The following is a 23,670-nucleotide window of genomic DNA, read 5'->3' as shown; positions in this document are numbered from 1 at the left end:
GCTCCGATGCTCGCTCGCCGTGTTTCAACACACCTGCTTCGTATGTCTTGCTCTTTTTCACCCCGAAACACTGACAAAGGATTTGAAACTTTATCAATTGGTGACAAGTGACAATTTCAAATGAGTATTTCAGTTAAAAATGTAAAAGAAATTTCACGGTAAGAGGTGTCGAAATGTTTTAGTCTGAAATTAGGGTTTTTTTATGGAACAAATCGCTTGGAGCTTTTGCGATCATTAACTTTTTTCGCTGGAAGCTATACTTCGGTCCAAAATTGGCTTTGGCGCAATTATGTTAGGACTAAAATCAGTATGTCGATAATGGTTAAACGGAACATTCAACTGTTTTATCATGCTTTCTTGTCTTTTACATTTATACATACATTAATCACGTCTATATCCATTATGGGATAGACAGAGCCAATAGTATAAAGACTGCAAGGCCACGTTCAGCTATGTGATTTATTGATGAAATCGAGTTTCAAATAGTGACAGGTTGCTAGTCCATCAAAAAAGAATCTCAAATTTGTAAGCCTTTCCCTTTGTCACCTTTTATGAGATCCATGAGAATGATATGGAGTGGAGAAATGTAAAACCTGTTTGGTATCTCTCTATTATTTATATGCCTCTCCTTAGAAAGATACACTAGTTTTTTTTTTTACTAATAAACTCAAAGCATTCCTGATAAAATTTAAAAAAAAATTAGTCCATCAGTGTGGTTGACTTATTTTTTTTTTTTTGACAATGTCTGTTTTATCTCTGAATATTCCAATGGGAACCCCCAAATAAAAGTATTTCGTAAACAAAGAAGAAAAATACATGTTCAGCTTTATCAAGAACATGGGATCCATGAAGTTTATCAGAAATATTAGAAGTAGTAACTTGAGCTAGGCAGCACGAACTCGTACAGAGTTCACAACTCTCAACAACTCCACTGGGCCATGAGATTATCAAAACGCGTTTGTTATCCTATCTATCGACAACTTGTCTGTATTTTTACTACCCAGGATTCGTTCTCGTGGGAAATTCTAGACTATACATACATACATAAAATCACGCCTCTTTCCCGGAGGGGTAGGCAGAGACTACCTCTTTCCACTTGCCACGAAAGGGCAGGTCAAAAGTACCCGAAACCCCCGAGCTTGTATGAAGAGAGTTATGAATGTGGATGAAGCGAAGGAAGTATGCAGAGATCGTGGCAAGTTCTAGACTATGTTTGATAAAATTGAGATTCTTGTTTAAGGCGATGGGCTAGCAATTTGTCACTATTTGAATCTCAATTCTATCATTGAGCCAAGCAGCTGAACGTGGCCTATCAGTCCTTTCAAGACTGTTGGCTCTGTCTACCCCGCAAGGGATATAGACGCGGTTAGTTGTATGTATGGTTGAGTGTGTTTAACTTTTTATCCCTTACAGGTTAGATAGAGCTGGTTAATTATCTCGAAGACTCAAACATCACATTCTGATTTAATGAATAATGTTGGAATTGTGATTCTAACATTCTTATCGACTCAAAAAGAAGGCATGAAAAGAGTAATAAATGTGGATGAAGCGAAAGAAGTATGCAAAGATCGTGGCAAATGGAAAGATGTAGTCTCTGCCTAACTCTCCGGGAGAATTACTGATATGTTTGTATGTACATATATACAAGATAGTGATGAAAAAATCGTGGCAAGTAAAAGAATGTAGTCTCCACATAACTAAGGCGTAATTTTATGTGTGCATGCATGTATGTTCAAAAGACCATTTCGGCCAGTATTTTCTTTCAAATCATAAAAATGTCGCGCCAACAACAGGCCAGAGAAGTTGAGCGAAAAATATCACAAGTCCAATAGTCGAACTTCCAACGTCGATCATAATCGCCTAGTTAAACTTGGGAAAGATAAAGGAAACTGATAAAAAGAATCGAGCGTCACCCGTAGCGCTATTCAGAAGCCCTATCGCGAGCCCTATTTTTCAGATTGCTTCGAGATAGGGATGGCAACTTGAGGTTTTTAAATTTGTTTGAAAACAGCTTGAGTTTTATTTTATTATTATTATTTTTTTGATGGATTACCAGTAGTTGGCAGCGAAGTTAGATCTCGCGAACATTTTAAAATTGTGAGTATCTGAAAAACTACTTGACCGATTTTGATGGCTGATTTTGGAGCTAATCCATTTTGAATAATTGTTTCACATCGAGTAGCCTGAATGTGTAGATTTCCGCTCCGTTAAAGTAGAATAGAATAGATTTATTTTCAAAATTGGATACGAGGTATCACTTATTGACGTCACGTGAATTTAAATCTAATTATATCTTCTACCGCTTCCAAAGTGCACGTGTAGAAGGAGCGGCGGAACAAACTACACTGTTTGAACATCGAGATACTAGGAAAAATCTGCTTCATCCTGGCTTTAATCCCGGTTGCATCCTCATCACTCTGGAGAGGAACCCGGCCTTTGACCATAGATCCTAGATTGGTTAAGTCAGATTTTTACACGAAGTGGCTCCCATCTGACCTCCGCAACCTTTGCAGGCAAACCTAACCAGTATTGGATAGTCTGCTTCGAGCGGTCGTGGAGTGCAGACGTGCTCCGACGCGCTCCGCAAAAATCAGTGCAAAAATAGTGTAAATTAATAGTGAAAAATTTTAAAAAATTAAAAAAAAAAAAAAAAAAAAAAAAAAAAGAAATAAGTGTTAAAGCGTGTCACATTCGGGACACATTCTAGACACTGGGACTTCAAGATTCTCCTGAATCAAGATCGTGATTGTCCAGATTTTGCAGAATTCCTCCAAGAACCAGAGGAAACTTAATCAAAAATTTACAAGAAGTTTTCCAGAGGACCGGAACACAGGGTACGTGATAGGATAAGGTCGGCTGCTCCAAAATACCGGTTGATCAACCCGATAACCACGAGCCAGACCACGTGCCCTACTGTGAAGTGTTTTATGTTTTATAGTGACGTCCAAATCTGACCCCAGTTTCTAGTCAATTAGTGTTAAGGTTTAAAAGCTTCTTGACTGGCAATTTTGCCTCTCTTTTTAAGTAGTTACCTTTTCTTTTATTTTCAATTACATTTTATCGTATTTTATCTTATATTTACAACTTATACAATCTTACTTTTAAACCATGACGCACAACCCAACACCAAAGTCTGTGTCTTTTAAAAAACCACTGACCTGCCAAGAGGCTTTCCAAGTATCGCCTTTACAACTAAGCAGCCGAAATAGCTCACCGTCAGACTCCCCCGTCGGACCATCCTCGGAGGAAGAATGGGCAACCCCCAGAACGCGGAGCAGGTATATACACCATTACCCGAAGACGCCGCTCCTGAAAGAAGAACATAGGCGTAAGATTCTGACGGACGAGGATAAAAACACGTTGTGCGGCACCATCAGGGACATCCTCGAAGAAGTGATGGCGGACGTTGAGACGGCACTGCGGTTGAAGAGGGCTACGAAGGACTCTGTCCTAAAAAAGATAAGAGAGGCCGACAACCTGGTGTGCGACCTGGCTGCTTGCCAGGAGCCTAAAAACATGACGCCAGGGCAGCGTCCTAGCATAAGGACGCAAACATCCCCCATCCCACAGGAGGAGACAAGAATAGACCTGGAAAAATTCCTGAGGCCGATCGTCGATCGATTGGATGAAAATTCCAGGTGCACACAGGCAATAAAGGAGATGGTTGACCGCCAGGAGGACACGAGGACAAACAACACCACAAAATCTCCAACATACTCGCAGGTAGCAGCTACTTCATACGGAAACCAAACTACCCTACATTCCGTTATTGTTGATGACAAGGAGGGAATGGATACGGGTGAGGTGGTCCTAGAAAAAATAAGAGAAGTGGCTGGCGAAGGAGGTGACTGGATAAAGATCGAGCGCATAAGGAAAACAAGGGACCGGAAGGTGATTATTAGTTGTAAGACGAGAGAAGGTAGGGATAAGCTTAAGGGAAGGATTGGCAAGGTACACAACTTGCAAGTAAAAGAAATGGAAAATAAGAATCCACTCGTTATTCTTAAAAATGTCCTTAAAAGAAACACAAACGAGCAAATAATCGGGAAAATGATTGAACAAAATAATGACGTTTTTAAAAATATTAAGTATGATGAAAATATCATGAACATAAAATTCCGGAAGCGATCGAGAAACCCACTATTGGAGCATGTGGTGATGTGCGTCCCCCCCAAGGTGTGGAAAGCAGTGACCGTGGCCGGCTCAGTGCGCATCGATATGCAGAGGGTCCAAGCGGAGGATTACTCCCCATTGGTCCAGTGCTCGATGTGCCTGGGCTACGGCCACGGTAGGAGACACTGCAAAGAAAAGGCTGAAAGGTGCAGCCACTGCGGTGGTGAGCACCACAGGGAGGCGTGCCAGGGCTGGATGGCGGGAGCCGTCCCATCGTGCCTGAACTGCCGCGCGGACGGAAACGGGGTGAGTAGTCACAACGCTTTTAGTTCCGCGTGTCAGGTCAGGCAAAGGTGGGAGGCTCTCGCCCGATCCAGGATATCGTATTCATAAGTGCTAGGTGTTTGGTTTTCTCGGCGTGTAGCGGCTAACCGATATTGTCAAGTTGATGAAATTAATGTCATTAAAAAAAGGCAATAATTCACGGCATGTCGTGGCACGTCGTGGAGGTCAAATACAAAATTACGACAACAATATAAATATGTAAACAAAGGCTCCGCATCAACGGATAATTACCATCCGTTGGAGCGAAGACGTGGGTATTTAATTGTTTATGTTGTAGCGGGAGCGATGATTCGGCTCGACCGCCACCAAAGGGAAGATCTTCCGCCAGGCTAGGTGTTATGCCTGGGGAACCGCGGCTCCAACGATGTTGTGTCGGAGGTTGTATATATAGCTCCAATCCGTGAAATCTTTGAAATCGCGTTCTAGATACTTCGCTGCTATTGGTTGAGCGCGTCAATTTCTTCGAGATGATTGACAGTAGTTGTTTGATTGGATGTTGTGACGAGTGGCGTGGAGATGGCGCCACAGTACTCCCCCCCAAGACCGGAGGTCTGAAGTCTTGATCTTGCTGTGCAATCTGTGCTTCAGTTGTAGCTTGCAAGTGCCAGTTGTCTTCCAGTGAGTCGGAAGTTGCTCGAAGTCCTAGTGAGTCAGGAGTGAGCCGTTGCGTTGCTCGTAGTCTGCGGTGAGTTGAGACAGTAGAGAGCGAAGTCGACTTGTTGGCGCCGGGAGATATCGTGCAGAGCTGCCACGCTGGAGAGAAGAGCGGCCGTCGAAGAGATCCAGGCGTGGGCTGCGGTAGATGCGTCGGTCGCTGAAGTCGATGAGAGTGAGTGTGGGTGGAGACAGGACCAGGAAGCTCGTTGCGTTGGCTGCGATGGACCTGCTGCGATACCCAAGTTGCTGGCTTGCTGTGAGACTGCTTGCGGAGTGAGGAGTGATGCTGAGGATTGGAGTTGATGATGATGGAGAAGGTTGCTTCCAATCACGTCGGGGTCTCCTATGTAGCGGGAGCAATGATTCGGCTCGACCGCCACCAAAGGGAAGATCTTCCGCCAGGCTAGGTGTTATGCCTGGGGAACCGCGGCTCCGACGATGTTGTGTCGGAGGTTGTATATATAGCTCCAATCCGTGAAATCTTTGAAATCGCGTTCTAGATACTTCGCTGCTATTGGTTGAGCGCGTCAATTTCTTCGAGATGATTGACAGTAGTTGTTTGATTGGATGTTGTGACGAGTGGCGTGGAGATGGCGCCACAATGTCAAATTTTATAAATCTACCCTGGAAAATAATTAATTGTATGGTGATACTTGTGATTTTAAAATAACATAAGACTAAGGTAATAGGTTTAAGAATTAGTAATAAGTAAACAATAATTAAATGCTTTTTATATTAACCTGACGTAAACTAGAGTAATATAATTAGATATTACAAGTAAGACTACAGTATAGAAAATGGAAATTATGACAATGTAAATCTAACTAAATGATTTAGATAACTAATAAAACTTAAGTAAATAGCGAAATCGCGCTACAGAACGAAAAACTGATACTAATGTATCAAAGTTGATTATAATGTTATAGCCGATATTATTATAAAACGTGACGAATTGTAAAGAAAGAAATAGATAGACAAACAAATAATAACAGTATTTTAAGACAACTGTATTAAGTAATAGAATTAAGACTAAGGAAATGTATAATAGATATTAGAACTTAGAAAACTACACTTATGACAAAAAAGATTCTGATAAACAACATTAAATCGTATAATAAGAAGCAGACTATGTGTAGAAATTAAGTTAAGTCAATTGTCACACACTATGTAAATAATACTGTCTGAAAATGTCTCTGTCCCACCCATGACAGAAAATATTGGCAATAAACTCCCTCTGGGTGTAGTGTAACACCCAGAGGAAAATTGAAAAAAAAAAAAAAAAAAAAAAAAACCTGTATTGGATCCATGGTTACACATCCAGTTGCCTGCATGCGCAGGTTTCCTCACGATGTTTACTCTCACCATCATCGGCATCGGTTAGTATTCAAACTAATGAACATAACTTTGAAAATAATCTCTGATACATAGCCGAGGTGGTATTCCAACCTGTGCCTTTCTGCGCATCACGCATTTTAACCAGGCATCTTACCGAATCAACCAGCGACGCTCTAAGACTCGGAAAAATCATAGTTATCTCAAACTTAGCAGCCCTATTGATACCGGGTCACGCTGATTGAACGGCGCAAAGATTGCAATTCAATGAAAATAGGTTGTGATTCCAGGTTCGAAGGATGTAAACTTTCAAAGAACTTGGATTAAGATAAGTACCTAAAGCAAACTTGCCATCCAATTTGAAATGTAGACGATAGTACGCTTATCGCAAGGATTTTGGTGAAAATGATTTTATTTTCATCCGTTAAAAGAACATGGATGTCGTAAAAGGGGTAGGCTTATGAACTTGGGATTCTTCTTATAGGCGATGGGCTAGCAACCTGTCACTATTTGAATCTCAATTCTATCACAAAGCCAAAAAGCTGAGCGTGGCCTATCAGTCTTTTCAAGACTGTTGGCTCTGTCTACCCCGCAAGGGATATAGACGTGACCATATGTACATATGTATGTATGACTACAATAGATGTTCCACAATTCCACAATTCAAATTCATTAGTTCTACATTCATTCATGTTTTTTAAATGTAGACAATGTGCATTCGTCCACGATTTAGATTTATGAGATCTATATTTGTATATTGACGTCCGATGAAAATGCGGCAGTGTAGTTTGTTCCGCCGCTTCTTCTACACATACGCTTTGGAAGCGGTAGTAGTTATAATAAGATTTTAGTGATGTGATGTCAATAAGTGATACCTTGTATCCAATTTTGAAAATTAATCAATTCTCATTTATTCTGTTCTATTTTATTCTACCTATTCCACTCACTAATTTGTCCCTGTCCTGTCTTGCAGTAGAAATTTCACATTGCAACCAAATTGCAAATTCTCTACAAACTATTAATCATAGCACTTGCTAGATATACATACGTAGGAGCGGTAAATGAAAACGCATTCATCATCATGTTTTTGTCTCTTACGGTGTATACAGAGCCGACAGCCTCGTTAAGGCTGATTGGCCACGTTCAGCTGTATGGCTTGGAGATGGTATTGAGATTCAAATAGTGACAGTTCGCTAACCAATCCCCTACAAGTTTATTAGCCTTAGTTGCCCTTACGATACCCATGGGAAACACCTGGAGTGGTCAAGCCCAGTTAATAATAAGAAAAAATGATAAGAGCACACCAAAAAGTGTTAAACTATTAAGATTTATCAACAAAAATAACTGGCGGATTAGCGCCGCTGTCAACCAAAAAGATGAATTTTTAATATCAATCGTCGTGTAAAACCGACAATTCACACATTTTTAAATGCAGAGGTTGAATCACGATAAAACTGTTATGTTGCAGTCATTTACCATTTGTATTCACGAATTTTACGAGTATTTTAAGAGTGAAAATAAAAGTTTAACTCCCTAGTTTCAAAGTAATTGATATGCATTTTTATGCGCTGCTGTTAAATGCTTTTACTTTGTATTGTTTGACTCTTCTTTACTTGAAAAGCAACATACATACATATAGTCACGTCTATATCCCTTGCGGGGTAGACAGAGCCAACAGTCTGGAAAATACTGATAGGCCACGTTCAGCTGTTTGGCTTACTGATAGAATTGAGATTCATATAAAGTGACAGGTTGCTAGACCGTCACCTTAAAGAACAATCACAAGTTTATAAGCCTATCCCTTAGTCGCCTTTTACGTCATCCATGGCAAAGAGATGGAGTGATCCTATACTTTTTTTCTATTGGGTCACAATATAAAACTAATGATTTCAATACGAATATTACGTCAAATTTTTATAGAATAATATGTTGCTATGAACTCTTTCGCTCCCTTCCGGTATCATACTGAATATAATATCAAAGCAAAGTTTCGCCTACAATTTATTAAAGTTGCCGGGGACATCGACAAGTTGTTGCCGTTTTGCGACTACGTACAACTTCGTCACTAGTTTCGGTTTGACAATCAAATAAGCGAGTATATTTGTAAGGATTTCGCTACCGTATCTGAAAACTGACGTTGAAGAGTTTAATTAGGTTTGAGATTCGTTTTACCAATGTTAGAATTTACCAATTTCCAATTGTTAGCATTATTCACCTAGTTAGTATTCAAATTAAGGACGTCCTGGTAAAGGGTCAGGTCAAAAGTACTTGAAACCGCCTAGCTTGCATGAAGAATGAATGATGGATGGTGGATGAAGCGAAGGAAGTATGCAGAGATTGTGGCAAGTGGAAAGAGGTAGTCTCTGCCTACCCCTCCGGGAAAGAGGCGTGATTTTTATGTATGTATGTATTAGTATTCAAGCGGCAAGCTCATATGTCATACTAGAGGCCGCCCGCGACTTCATCCGCGTGCAAACCCTATCATAACGTAACAATCAATCCCGCGGGAACTCCGGGATAAAAAGTAGCCTTTATGTTATTCTGGGTTTAAGCTACCCACATACTAAATTTAAGCGTAATCGTTTAAGTAGTCTTTGCGTGAAAGAGTAACAAACATCCATACTGACATCCTGACATACTCACAAACTTTCGCATTTACAATATTAGTAGGATTAAATTTTAATAAAATGTTTAAAAAATGATAGGATTGGAATACACCAATTTTTATTTTCAATTTTATGTTTTAAAATAAAAAGATTTTCATAGAAAAATATTATATTTTTTAAGTTTTACTCTCAATATTTGTGTAATCGAACTTAAAATTCTACCGAAATTGGTGTTAAAAACCTATTTTTTTTTACATATAGTTTTTTTATATATATATATATATAGAATTTGTCTTAAAAAATAATTTACAACTATATATACTCGTATATATGTATATAATGAATAGAAATGGTTGTTAAATTTGTCTAGGGCCCCAGAATACAATCTCCACTGTCAAGCTTAAGAGCCCGGGATCCGGTCTTCGATGACATACAAATAATCACGTCTATATCCCTTGCGGGGTAGACAGAGCCAACAGTCTTGTAAAGACCGATAGGCCACGTTCAGCTATTTGGCTTTAAGATAGAATTGAGATTCAAATAGTGACGGGTTGCTAGCCCATCGCCTAAAAAAGAATCCCAAGTATGTAAGCCTATCCCTTAGTCGCCTTTTACGACATCCATGGGACCACACGGCAACATCGGTCTTCGATGACTTTTGTTTTAGATCCATAGTTCCATAATCCATAACATTTTTTTATCTCACTATTAATCAATTACCAACTACATTTATTAATTAGGTATACTAAAAAAAACAATCAAATACCAAATGTTAAACTGCTTTTTCGGGTAAAAACATCAAACGAACCTTTGTCCCTAATAAAACCTTATATTTTCCCGAATAATAGCCCAGGGTTGGTGCAGCTCTTTGGCTAATTAAAAAAGGCCAGAACCAAGTTTCTATTATCAAAATGAAATGAATAGATATCATTCATGTTGTCTTAGGTTTAATTGGGATTGGGTAGGAGGAGTAATATCTTTTGATCAAAAACTAATTATCTACATATTACCTACTAGCTGTGCCTGCGATTTCGTCCGCGTGGAATAGAACTATATTGGGGATCATGGAATCATGGATCATGGATGAATAATGTTTCCCATTTTTTTTTCATATTTTCATTTATTTCTTCGCTCCTAATAGTTGCAGCGTGATGTTATATAGCCTAAGTAGCCTAGTTCCTGAGATTATTGAAACAAACAAACAAACTCTTCAGCTTTATAATATTACTACAGATTGAAACAATTGATAACATTTAATTGTAAACTTAAATTTTTGCGGAGTAAATAAATAACACATTTCATTTATCTAAACACATTCAACGCAGCCCCGGCCCGACATTTCATAGTTCGGAATTATGAAATATGTTTGCCAATAACTACGCGATGGGACCCTTGCAAATTTGGCCCGAGTGAGGCCCTGTCAATTCGCATTTTAAGGGTCATCCCAACAAGGGTCCCTAATTTAATAAACAATAGCCCATTGGGTGAATTAGCGCGAGATTCGATGAAAAGTGGGGGGTGTGATCACGTTCAAAATATCCTACTTCCTACTACTATTATAAAGGCGAAAGTTTGTATGGATGTATGGATGTTTGTTACTCTTTCACGCAAAAACTACTGAACCGATTACCATGAAATTTGGTATGTAGGTAGCTGAAGACCCAGAATAACACATAGGCTACTTTTTATCCCAGAGTTCCCGCGGGATTGATAGGGTTTCCATGCGGACGAAGTCGCGGGCGGCCTCTAGTGGGGAATATTTAAAGAAATGAGGTGATGGTATCAAAATTTTGATAAAGGAAATTCACTTGGAAACAATTTGCCGATTAATAAAAATAAAGAAGTTACATTGAAGTTTAAGTTAATAATCCAAAGATATTTATGTTTTTTAATATAGATAATGTGCATTCGCCCACGATTTAGATTTAAGAGATCTATATTTGTAAATTGACGTCCGATGAAAATGCTGCAGTATAGTTTGTCCCGCCGCTTCTTCTACACATGCAAGCGTTAGTACCTAGTTATAATTAGATTTAAGTGATGTGACGTCAATAAGTGATACCTTGTATCCAATTTTGAAAATAAATCTATTCTATTCTATTCAATACTGAACATGAAAAAATATTCTCAGTCTAAAATGTATATTTTACCAAAATATGTACATTACTTATGCCAATACCAAAATCCATTCAATAATGTCAAAAATGTAATAAGATTTAAGCTGCCAATCTCATAACTCGATTACAGGGGAACAGCGTCACTGTAACAAAATCAAAAATTCCTGTCTGATATGCAGGAAACACTATCGGAGGGTTGAAGGGGGGGGGGGGGGGAAAGAGGGGGGAGGCAGGGGGGGGAGGATATCGGATTATTGGGGCCATCGGCCATTGCCGGAATTGAATAAGTCGCCGCCGCTTCGGGCATTCGCTACCCCGTGTTGTTGCATGTTGGCAACAGGACCCCGAAATGCGATCACGCTTGACCGAAATTCGACTGTTCTGTTTGAGGTTTAATCTCAACTACCCTGATTACACGACTGGACAGTAAACTCGATAGGAATCGATTGATTTGATCTGTGTTTGTATCGGCACCAATAAAAAAAAGTATATGACTCCTTTCCTTTCCCATGAATGTCGTAAAAAGCTACTAGGGGTTAGGCTTATAATAAGGATTCTTCTATTAGGCGGTTTGCTAGCAACCTTCGATCATCAAGCCAAAAAGCTGAACGTGGCCTAACGGTCTTTCCAAGAGTGAAGGCTCTGTCTTCATATACACGTATATATGTATGTATGATTGACATATCATTACTTCTACAAAGATCATACAGAAATAGAGATTGAATATCAGTTATATATGTTCTTATGTCTTTCCGCCAACTTCAAAACAAAACAGAAAGAAGTGCACTAAGTAAGGGTTTTTCGAATTTCCTACTTCCTAATCGCTACTAATTTAAAAAAAATGTTCTGTAATGAAAAATAATTTATCGAACCATCAACAAACAAACAAATCCGGCATAATCTACTTGTATAGAAAACAGCTGAACGTGGCCAGTATTTCGAGACTGCTGGCTCTGTCCACCCCGCAACGTGATCATATGAATGAATGAATTTAAACCATCAGTTGCATCGAATCGATTTTCAATTTCGTATACAATACGGGTTTTTGATAGTGCATTTTGGTGGGAGGAACCGTTGAAAATATGGTAATGACGCACAGAAGTGATATTATTAACATAATTTGAGCGAAATATTATGCAGAGGTTGAGTTGAACAATCTTTTCGAAACGGTAAACGTATGTGCTTTACAGAGCGCTCATAATATGATGTTTGTAAATAAAAGAAAAGTCAAGTTTTTGTATACCTAAGTAATTTATCACTATTTATAACTCAAATCTATCTTAAAACCAAATTTTATTCAATTATATCTTAAAGCCTAATAGCTGAACGTGGCCTTTCAGCCTTTTCAAGACTGTTGGTTCTGTCTACTCCGCAGGGGATATAGATATGTATGTATGTATATACTCTTTCTCCTGGCTTTAGTGCCAGTTACATCCTCTCCTCTCTGGAGTGGAGCCCGAGGTATGCCTTTGACCATGGATCCTGGATTGGGTGAGTCAGGTTTTTACACGAAGCGACTCCCGTCTGATCTCCGCAACCTTTGCAGGGCTAACCCAACATGTAAAGATTTCCTAACGATGTTTCCTCTCACCGTAAGAATATCGGTTAGCACTCAAACTAATGTACATAACTCAGATAAGAGTCAATGGTACGTGGCTGAGGTAGGATATAAACCTGTGGCGTCACGCGCATTACTTCCTCATGTAAGTCGGACATCTTAACTGTTCCACCACCGACCCGACGTCTTCCCTTATCACATGAAGTAAAATTAAGTACAGTGGAAAATGTACAGAATGAAATTTGACGAGGATTTAGTGAAAGGTTAATATTTAAAAGCGAATACGCGAGCAATGGTATAAGTAAGTCTGCAATAAAGATTAAATTTAAAAATAGACGCACAAATATGTTTTCCTTTAAAAAGCAGCCGAATAATACAATATGAAATAGGCCAAGAGCGAGTCGGACTCGCGGACAAAGGTTCCGTATCATCATCACGTTTGTTACTTAAATACCTATATATATTTTTATATTCACGTTTCTACTTGTTTATTAAATCGACCAAAAAATTGCTTTAAAATTACGTTTGATGTATGAGAGCCCTTTTAATAATCACTTTATTTTTAGTTAATTATTTACTTTTAAAGGTAATAAACAAGTAAATATTCGGTGAAAATTTTAAGCGTCTACCTGTTACCGTTATTTATATTAAGCAAAAAAAATAACATGTATGCATACATACATAAAATCACGCCTCTTTTCCGGAGGGGTAGGCAGAGACTACCTCTTTCCACTTGCCACGAAAAGTTATATATTTAAATTTTCAGTATTTCTAGTTATAGCGCCAACGGCTACACATAATTTGTAAAAAGCCTACGCTTAAGCTCAGCTTACTAGCGTTTCTAGCTTTCTATCACGTTTTATGAGATACAGCATGGTGACAGACAGACGGACAGACAGCGGAGGCTTAGTAATAGAGTCCAATTTTAACCTTTTAGTTACGGAACCCTAAATACAAGGTCCTTTTTTTTTACTGAAACGAACGCAGTATAATCTTCTTACTTCCTACCTTTACTACGGCTATAATAACTCCACAAAGTATACGAAACTTCAAAGATAACAGCCCATAAGGTTTCCGGGGGGCGCCACTCGGAATAATTTCTGCGTCGTTACAGAAAACGCAAAATTTAAATGCCGTGTCGCAAATAAAGTTGAAACAGAAGGTTATACATGAATGCTCGTAAAGGGAGCGGTTCTTATTGCATCTTAAACAGGATAAGTTTAGTCGTACGACAAATATTAAAGATACTTTTTGTGAAGAAAATGCTGCAGTGTAGTTTGTTACCGCTTCTTCTGCACTAACGCTTCGGAAGCGGCAGTAAACTTAGATTTTAGTAATTCATTTGACTTCAACCAATGTTGAGAAACCAAAAGATATGACAATTATTAAGTGATCTTGAAATGTCCCGTAATAATGAATAAAAATTTAGAATTTTGAATAGTGATAAAATGCGTAATAAATGCGAGAGTAAGCTTATTTGTTTGTTTGTTGCCTCTTCACGCGTTATCTATTACTTAACCAATGTTTTTGAAATTTTGCGTATTATTTTATAAATAATAACTATAGTTCTTGTTGGATTTGTGAAAAACCTGTATTCTTTTGTAAGTGGCTCGAAATTCACGCGGACAAAGCTGCGGCTAAAAACTAGTTTATAATAAAGCTAGCAGTATATTTTTTAAAACAAAATAAGAATTTTTAAAAATTCCGCTTACCAATTTTTACAAATCGTCTTTGTTATCGTTATTTTTACAAGCACACACACACACGCGTGCATAGTCTCGTTTGTATACCTTGCGGGGTAGACAGAGCCAGCAGTCTTGGATTGAAAGTCTAATAGGTCACGGTCAGCTCTTAATAATTAAAGGCATGAAATTTTAGAATATTTATTTGTGTGAATTTTAATGTGCCGTGTGGTTCCCGGCATCAGTACAAAAAAGAATAGGACCACTCCATCTCTTTCCTATGGATGTCGTAAAAGGCGACTAAGGGATAGGCTTATAAACTTGGGATACTTTTTTTAGGCGATGGGTTAGCAACCTGTCACTATTTCAATCTCAATTCTATCATTAAGCCTCAATTCTATTATTATAGCTGAACGTGGCCATTCAGTCTTTTCAAGACTGTTGGCTCCGTCTACCCCGCAAGGGATATAGACGTGACCATATGTATGTATGTATTATTTTTCTAATATATGTCTCTTTTGTTATTGTTACAGACGGGCAAACACTTTCACCGAACATCACTCCTCATCAAAGCTTTCAACCACAAGTTTAGATTGGACCTCGAGCTTAACACGTGAGTACTTAGCTTTTAAGATTAGATTGTTTTTAAAGATAGTTAAATCCTACTACTATTATAAAGGCGAAAGTTTGTATGGATGTTTGTTACTCTTTCACGCAAAAACTACTGAACCGATTACCATGAAATTTGGTATGTAGGTAGCTGAAGACCCAGAATAACACATAGGTTACTTTTTATCCCAGAGTTCCCGCGGGATTGATAGGGTTTCCATGCGGACGAAGTCGCGGGCGGCCTCTAGTATAAATATAAATTATAACATCAATATGCAGTGCTGGTATATATAATCCATAATGTATATCAACTAATTCAATAATGTCTAATTTAACAAAAGTAAATATTATTCGGATTCGAATTTACGATATAAAAATACATAAATTCACTTTGGCCCGAATTTATTATATCTTTGATTGCGACACTAACATTATTTTATTTATTTATTTATGTACACAATATATATATAAATACAGTACTACTCCTGTATATAAATACGGCAGCATTTATTACAGTAATTCTAGTACAAAGGTGCTACTTATTTCAAAAGAAATCTCTTTCAGTAGACCCATGAGAAGAGAGACGAATTTTGGAGCGATAAGGCGTGGTGTGCATAAATAACATGTAACTAAAGATACATGCAATACTTTCACAATTAAACATGGAACAATGAAATAAATGACAGTAATAAACTACATAAACCTTAAAGTCTTCAATCGTTTGACTCCATATTGAATATCAATATTTTTAATTTGAGGGGTTATGCGAGTTTTAATTGATCAAACATTAGTGCTTCTTGAAAATTCTTATATATTCTATATTCACCTGTTTGCCTTGATAATAGAATTGATATTAAAATAGGTACAGGTAACTAGCCCATAACAAGAATCTCTAAGGTTATAAGCCTATTTTCCCTTAGTCGACTTTTATGGGAAAGATATGGAGTGGTGGTTTCTTTAGTGTCGAGAACTACACGGCATTTATATATTTTTAACACGCATTATTGCCATCGCGTTACCACTAGGTCTTCTTCTTCCTCCTGGTTTTAATACCGGTTGCATCTTAACCACTCCAGAGAGGAACCTGGGGTATGCCTTTGACCATGGATCCTGGATTGGGTGAGTCGGGTTTTTACACGAAGCGACGCGCGAAGATTTACCACATTCACAATTTCCGGAATGAACAGGTTTCCTCACGATGTTATCCCTCACCGTAAGAGCATCGGTTAGTATTCAAACTATTAGGACATAACATCTAAAAGTAGTTATTCGTACACGGTCCAGGTGAGATTCGAACCTGTGCCTTTTTGCGCGCGCATTTTAACAAGGTACCTCACCGATTCGACCACGGACGCTGATTGATTCACTTCCAAATTCGAGTTTACTTTCTCGTTTCGTCGACTGAAACTCTCAGCTACCCTCTGTATGTACAAAAGCAACGCAATAAAGTTCGAGTAGGTTTCGGTAAGATTTCAACCTTTGCCATAAGCCGGTAATATGAGACGCCTCCCTTTCATGTTTCCTATTTTTTTATTTGTATTCCGCGACAGGTAAGCCGCCCGAATAATGTTATGGGAATCTCAAGTAGGTATTGACAAAAACTGGTTAAGTTTTTATTTTATTTTCTTTGCTTTCAATTTGACTAAAACGTTTAACATTATAAACGTCAGCTGGAAACTAACATAACTAGTTGCTGCCCGCGATTTCGTTCCGTAGTTTGTACGTGAAAATGTTACCAAACACACACACACATAATAACAATTCTACATAATTATCCTTACAAAGTTGCGTATTTATAATATTAGAAGGAATAGGGCGTGAATATTGTCAAATTTGTTTTTTTTTTTATAATATCTTTGCCTCTGATGTTGATGAGATGACGTCACCAATATGGCGGGTGTGTTTTGGCGTGAAATCGATGAAGCGAGAACGAGGTTCACGCGATTATCGTTTAAGCGCTCTTACTTAAAAAAAGCAAGGCTCTTATTTTGCAAGTAAATGTAGATCTTGGGTAGGTATTATCCATGAATAGTAGAAAAAGTAATGACGATTCGGGAAATGAAATTGCCAGTCTACGTATAAACATATGTACATACATACGAACATATAGTCAGAATAGGGAACATTATTCATCCTTGAGGGGCTGCAATGATACCCAAAATAACTCTTCCTCGCGGGCGAAGTCGCGGGCACAGCTAGTATATTATATAAAAAAAAGTTGCGAACCCACCTTGCTTCCTCACATCCATCACTCTCAACATACACACATTTAACTGTAAACCATTTATTCGGAATGATCGAAAGCCTATTTTTATGCGATGACGCACATTGAACGTCATGTGTAAAATGAATAATTGCAACGGAATTATCGTCGAATATCGCATGAAATTCGAAAACATTGAAAATGACGAATAACTCCCTGAGTGCTTCATTTTTGTTAATTGATAGTTAATTCATCATGTTGTGTGAACATGATTTTATAGTAATCCATTAATTGTGAAATTACTCGTGAATGTTTATTAAATCAATTTGAGATACTTTATTAACTGTTGAATATATATAATCCTTTGTAACAATTATTAAAATCAGTCGACATATATTGACGATAGTTACATACATCCATTTAATCATGTCTACATCCCATTAGGGTTAGACAGAGCCAAAAGTGTTGAAAAACTGTAAGTTAACATTCATCTGTACAGCTTAATAATGGATTGAGATTAAAATTTCTCGCCCGTCGCCTGAAAGATAAATCCTGAATTTGTTAGCCTATCCTTTAGCCAACTTTTACGACGTCCACAGGAAAAAGATGGGAGTAGTCCTATTTCAAAATGCCGGGAACCACACGGCATTATAGAACAATACAACTTATTAAATTAACATTAACAATCAAACTATAGGTATTTTATAAAGACATGAAAAATCTCTATATAGAAAAGTCTAGACTTTAGGTAGGTTAATTGATCTATTTAATGCCGTGTGGTTTCCGGCACCATTAAAAAAGAAAGAATAGGAACACTCCATCTCTTTCCCGTGGATGTCGTAAAAGGCGACAAAGCGATAGGCTTATAAACTTGGCATTCTTCTTTTAGGCGACAGACTAGCAACCTGTGACTATTGGAATCTCAATTCTATCATTATGCCAAACAGCTGAACGTGGCATATCAGTCTTTATAAAACTGTTGACTCTGTCTACCCCGCAAGGGATATGGACGTGATTATATCCAAACAGCTCAACGCCTATCAGTCTTTTAAGACTGTTGGCTCTGTCTACCCCGCAAGCGTGATTTGAACGTGATTATTTGTATGTATGTAATCTCCACCTCTCGGGAACACTGTTCCAGTTCGAAATAGGCACGCCTCCATGTGTCTCATGTCTGCACAACGGGCCCTTCGTTTTGCCTGAACGAACTAGGCTACGCTTGCATCCACCATTTTGCTTTTGGTCCAAGTCACAGAATCGAAGCGTAAAATTTAAATATACAACTGTAGTGTTTTATTTTTAGATAGATAAACAAAATGGATAAAACAGTTTAATGTATCATCATTGTGGTCTTGTAATGTCGTGTTTGCACGTTTATTTTCCTAGTCACTAGTTTCTTAATAATTGGCAACTTTTGATTTGAAAAAGTCACACGTGTCTGTGGAATAGCCCAGTTAATTTCTTAAAACTTTATTGCACAAAAAAATGTTCGCGTATCCGGCACTTTGTACGTTTTTGGAATATATCAGAAACAAAAATGTTTATTAACTCTACTGTTGCGGGTTATAGGTGGAATCTGCACATCTGCACATCTTTCTTCCAGGAATAAACTGCTGATGGATAACTAAAAATCTGACAATATGAGTGCCTGCCGCCTTGGAGAAACCTGTATTAGAACTTCTTATTTGTAATTAGTGCCGTGTGATTCTTGGCACCAATAGAAAAAAGAATAGGACCACTCCATCTCTTTCCCATGGATGTCGTCAAGGCGACTAAGGGATAGGCTTATAAACTTGGGATACTTCTTTTAGGCGACCGGCTGGCAACATGTCACTATATGAATCTCAATTCTATCATTAAGCCAAACACCTGAACGTGGCCTACCAGTCTCTTCAAGACTGTTGGCTCTGTCTGCCCCGCAAGGGATAAAGACGTGCCTGTATATATGTTAGTAGTAATTAATTTATTACAAACTAATATACTTACTAGATACAGCTCCTTAGCATCTTACGCGCCAAAAACTCACCAATTGACACAGCTCAGCTGACTGAATTTCGAAACCGCTTCTCGCTCACAACATACACCGTACGCTCAGCCGTTCGCCAGCACGCCCGGTTTGGCGACAACTTCATTAAACGCGGCACAAACAAACGACGGGGTCCCACCCAGTAAACATACGGAGTCTTTGTACACCAATCAAATTTTTGTCGCGCCGACGCACCGCCGCCGCCGCGCGATTTTTAAACTCCGGCGTTTGTTTGATAAATGCACTCTCGCCGCTTTTGTTCAATGTTATTGTTCAGTTGTCGCGCTTTTGCGTTATTTGTGTGTTGTGGTGTGTGTGTATTATGAAACTTTTGTGACTTTTAATTAAAGTTTAGCACCTCTGTTTTGATTGCTTGAAGGTATCGGATAAATGGCGTGAAGCAACTAAATTTCTATTTTAGAATAGAATATATTTATTTTCAAAATTGGATCACTTATGTATGGACGTCACATCACTTAAATCGAAATGTATTTATTACCGCTTCCAAAGCGTTGTTAAAGTGCATTTATTGTAACATTTCATTGTTAAAATTCAATTTTTTTATGTATTTATACGTAGGATTATACTTTAACTGCCTTTCATTTTAAAATCTGATGTGAACAAAAATTCGGGAACTGTCTTGCGACCTTACCTATCTCAGTATTTTCAGTATTTTTGTCATATAATTAGTTTGGCTAATTTCATATTGCTATTTTACTTACATAGACATTACTTTTAATTTGTCACTTATTGGATAATTACTTTTAATTATAAAGATACATACAAACATACATATTGTCACGTCTATATCCCTTGCGGGGTAGACAGAGCCAAAAGTCTTGAAAAGACTGAATGGCCACGTTCAGCTATTTGGCTTAATGATAGAATTGAGATTCAGATAGTGACGGGTTGCTAGCCCATAGCCCAAAAAAGAAACCCAAGTTTGTAAGCCTATCCCTTAGTCGCCTTTTACGCCATCCATGGGAAAGAGATGGAGTGGTCCTATTCTTTTTTGTATTGGTGCCGGGAACCACACGGCACGGCAATAGAAAGATCCTGATTAAATGCACTTAAATCAAACGTTTTCCTAACTAATATCATAAAAATAATTCGTTCCACAAACACATACATACATATCTTACTATATTTATCAAGTAACAGCTTGCAAAGAGAAAATATTCTCCCAAATGATTATAACAAGCGATCATCATGAACAAGACATCCTCTCATTCAATAAAGATTATTACATTTCCACATATATACGGGGAATATATGTAAAAATTCTCAATGTTTCCCCCTAGATAAGGAACACAAAATAACGAGAACACACATTGTTCCCTGATGTACAATTTTTCATATATAATCACGTCTATATCCCCTGCGGGGAAGACAGAGCCTACAATATTTTAAAGACTGATAGGCCACGTTCAGCTGTTTAGTTTAACGAAAGAATTGAGATTCAAATAGTGACAGGTTGCTAGCTCATCGCCTGAAAGAAGAACCCCAAGTTAAGAAGCCTATCTCTACCATTAGGAGTAAGGGATAGTCTTAGAAACTCTGGATTCTTCTTTAAGGCGACGGGCTGGCAAACTGTCACTATATGAATCTCAATTCTATCATTTAGCCTAACAGCTGAACGTGGCCTTTCAGTCTTTACAATACTGTTAGCTCTGTCTTTCCCGCAGGGGATATAGACGTGTGTATATGTATGTATGTACGTTTTACCTTAACGTCACCCGGTTATTGTAGCCGAATCATGGGCGAAGTTCGCTGTTAGAATGTTTGCTCTCTCTAACCCTCTCTTGAATCCCTGCAAAATCTCTCTTTTATTAACATTAATGTTTTTCTTTCCGATTCTGAGTATGTGGAGTTTATTATCGAGTATATACTAATAGTGTCGTGCGGTTCCCGGCACCAGTACAAAAAGGAATAGTACCACTCCAGCTCTTTCCTATGGATGTCGTAAAAGGCGACTAAGGGATATGCTATATAGGTGTGACCATAAGTATGTATGTACATATATACTAATATGACCATATAAAATAACAGTAAGTACAACGGAGGCATACATACGTACATACATAAAATCACGCCATCACGAGACTATATCTTTCCACTTGCCACGATCTCTGCATACTTCCTTCGCTTCATCCACATTCATTACTCTCTTCATGCAAGCTCGGCGGGTTCGGGTACTCTTAAAGGAGTACGTTCACAAAGATTTCTGTTCTTTTTATTTTGTCTCGTGACTACGCGACTAGGACAATATAACAATATCTATTATGAGCGCACATTGAGACACGAAAAAAGAAATGAATAGCTTCACTTATATGAAAAAAAAAACAAGCGACGTCGATGGCAAAGTGGTTAAACGAACGCATTAAATCAATGAGTAAATTTGGGATTAGATTATTTCTTGCGATGATGAAGCGATGGACGCTTACAAGAAGAAATAATCTTATACCGGTGTGGTTCTAGACGGACTAGGCCGCGATCTTATTCTTGTGATATACTAAAACCCTTTGATTGTAATCTGCTACTCGTGAAGTTTCCAACACGAGTTCAAAGTTGTTCTTGATTTGCTTCTCAGAAATACATACATAAAGTCACGTTTATATCACATAGATGGGTAGACAGAGCCAACAGTCTCTAAAAGACTAAAAGGCCACGTTCAGCTCGTCGAAATTGAGATGCAAATAAGCGACAGGTTGCTCGCCCATCGCCTAAAAGAAGAATCCCAAGTTTATTAGACTATCCCTTAGTCGCATTTTATAACATCCATGGGAAACAGGTGGAGTGTCTTATTCTATTGGTGCCGGGAACCACACGGCACTATCCATCACCGCCATACATTACGGAAACTACTTTAATATATAAATCTTTTGGAGTTGCGCACGCGAATTTCGGGCTTAATAAAGAAAATACACGCTCTTTTCTAAACACGCTGTTAAGAGGATACTTTTATATAGTATGTTAGTAAGCAACAGTACTTAGCAAGGTTTTATTTTGTATTGTACTATTTGTTCATTTTCTTTGCAATACAGCCGCATGTGGACTTTTAGTCTTTGCGAGATTATTTCCTCGATCTACCCCGTAAGGGATATAGACGTGATTATATGTATATATGTATTTTATCCATTCTTGTCACTCCACACATCCATCTTAACATTCACATGTCACTTGCATGCAGTTTCCTTTCATACGTCCTATCCGTAGACCAAGCGTGCTTAAATGAAAAAAAAAAAAAAAACACATCATATAACAAAAGAAATTCCCGTTTTCATAACGCCATATCACTCGCACATTTATCCGGGACGCAATCAAACACCTATAAAAAAGGGACGAAGGAAAGCCAAGGGATATATCTTAGCGAATAGTGAACGCTCGGGCATGCAAAATGTCCCCAAATCGACGCCGCCATTAAGGAAGAGACCGGGAAACTTGCGAACAAATCGAAGGCCTTTTGGGATAGTTCATAAACAGTTTTTAGTCGTAAAATATACAAATGCTAGCTGTCGCCCGCGACTTCATTAATTGATTCGTTCATATAATCACATCTATGTCCCTTCCGGGGTAGACAGAGCCAGCATTCTTGTTAGACTGTTAGGCCACGTTCAGCTGTTTGGCTTTATGATGGAATTGAGATTCAAATAGAGACAGGTTGCTAGCCCAACGCCTAAAATAATCACACGTTTTAAGCCTATCCCTTATAAGCCCTTTACGACTACAATGGCAAAGAAATGGAGTGGTCCTATTCTTTTTTATATTGGCGCCGGGAACCACACCGCAACTTCTATGCCGTGAAAATCTGTAAATCTCAATTCGTAAACGGTGACCCGCTTTATGGCCCTCTTAGAGGGGTGGGTGAGAAATTTGTATATTAACCAGTTTTTAAGTTAGAAAAGACAAAAACATCTGTGTAATCCACAATCAAATCGAAGTTATAGTTAACGCGCGATGAGCATACTACATACATACATTTTTTTTGTCATTTTGACGTGAAGACTTTTAATATCTACAATTTTTTTTTTTTCACAAAATAGCCTCTTAAGTTTTTAAGGTCAATTTTTAAAAGGATGCCTGTAGGTACGGCTCAAAATGTCTCCGGGAACCGCATTATTTACCGGTAACCCTTACGACGTCGTAATTTACCGCTTCCCCGGGGCAACGACCGAAATTTCCAGAAATATTACTAGCACTTAAGGCCATGCATGTTTAGGAAATAATAAATAAGACGGCGGTTATCACTGGGTCTAGGTTCAAATAAATGTGCTCGAATGGCGCGCGGAACTCTTGTGAGCATTTTTGTTGGAAATTTGTTGTGTTTAGTGGGTAAATGCCGTGTGTTTCCCGGCACTAATAAAAAATATCAATTACTGTATTGTTTTATTTAGGTTTAAAAATAATAATTAAAATGAACTC

At 38.2% G+C, this 23,670-nt stretch overlaps 1 protein-coding gene across 3 annotated transcripts in view; it reads left to right on the top strand.

Moving 5' to 3' along the window:
• The window catches only part of LOC106142273 (disintegrin and metalloproteinase domain-containing protein 22), a 421,117-nt gene that overhangs the window by 264,739 nt on the left and 132,708 nt on the right, over positions 1-23,670 (top strand). For all 3 annotated transcript variants that reach the window (XM_060954904.1, XM_060954903.1, XM_060954905.1), the window contains one exon: positions 14,944-15,023. In XM_060954904.1, coding sequence (XP_060810887.1) covers positions 14,944-15,023 — 80 coding nt within the window. The remainder of the gene's footprint in view (positions 1-14,943; positions 15,024-23,670) is intronic.

Source organism: Amyelois transitella, chromosome 5 (assembly GCF_032362555.1).
Source record: "Amyelois transitella isolate CPQ chromosome 5, ilAmyTran1.1, whole genome shotgun sequence".
Lineage (NCBI taxonomy): Eukaryota > Metazoa > Arthropoda > Insecta > Lepidoptera > Pyralidae > Amyelois > Amyelois transitella.
The sequence above is the reverse complement of the archived record's forward strand: the minus strand, read 5'-3'. Positions and strand labels throughout refer to the sequence as shown.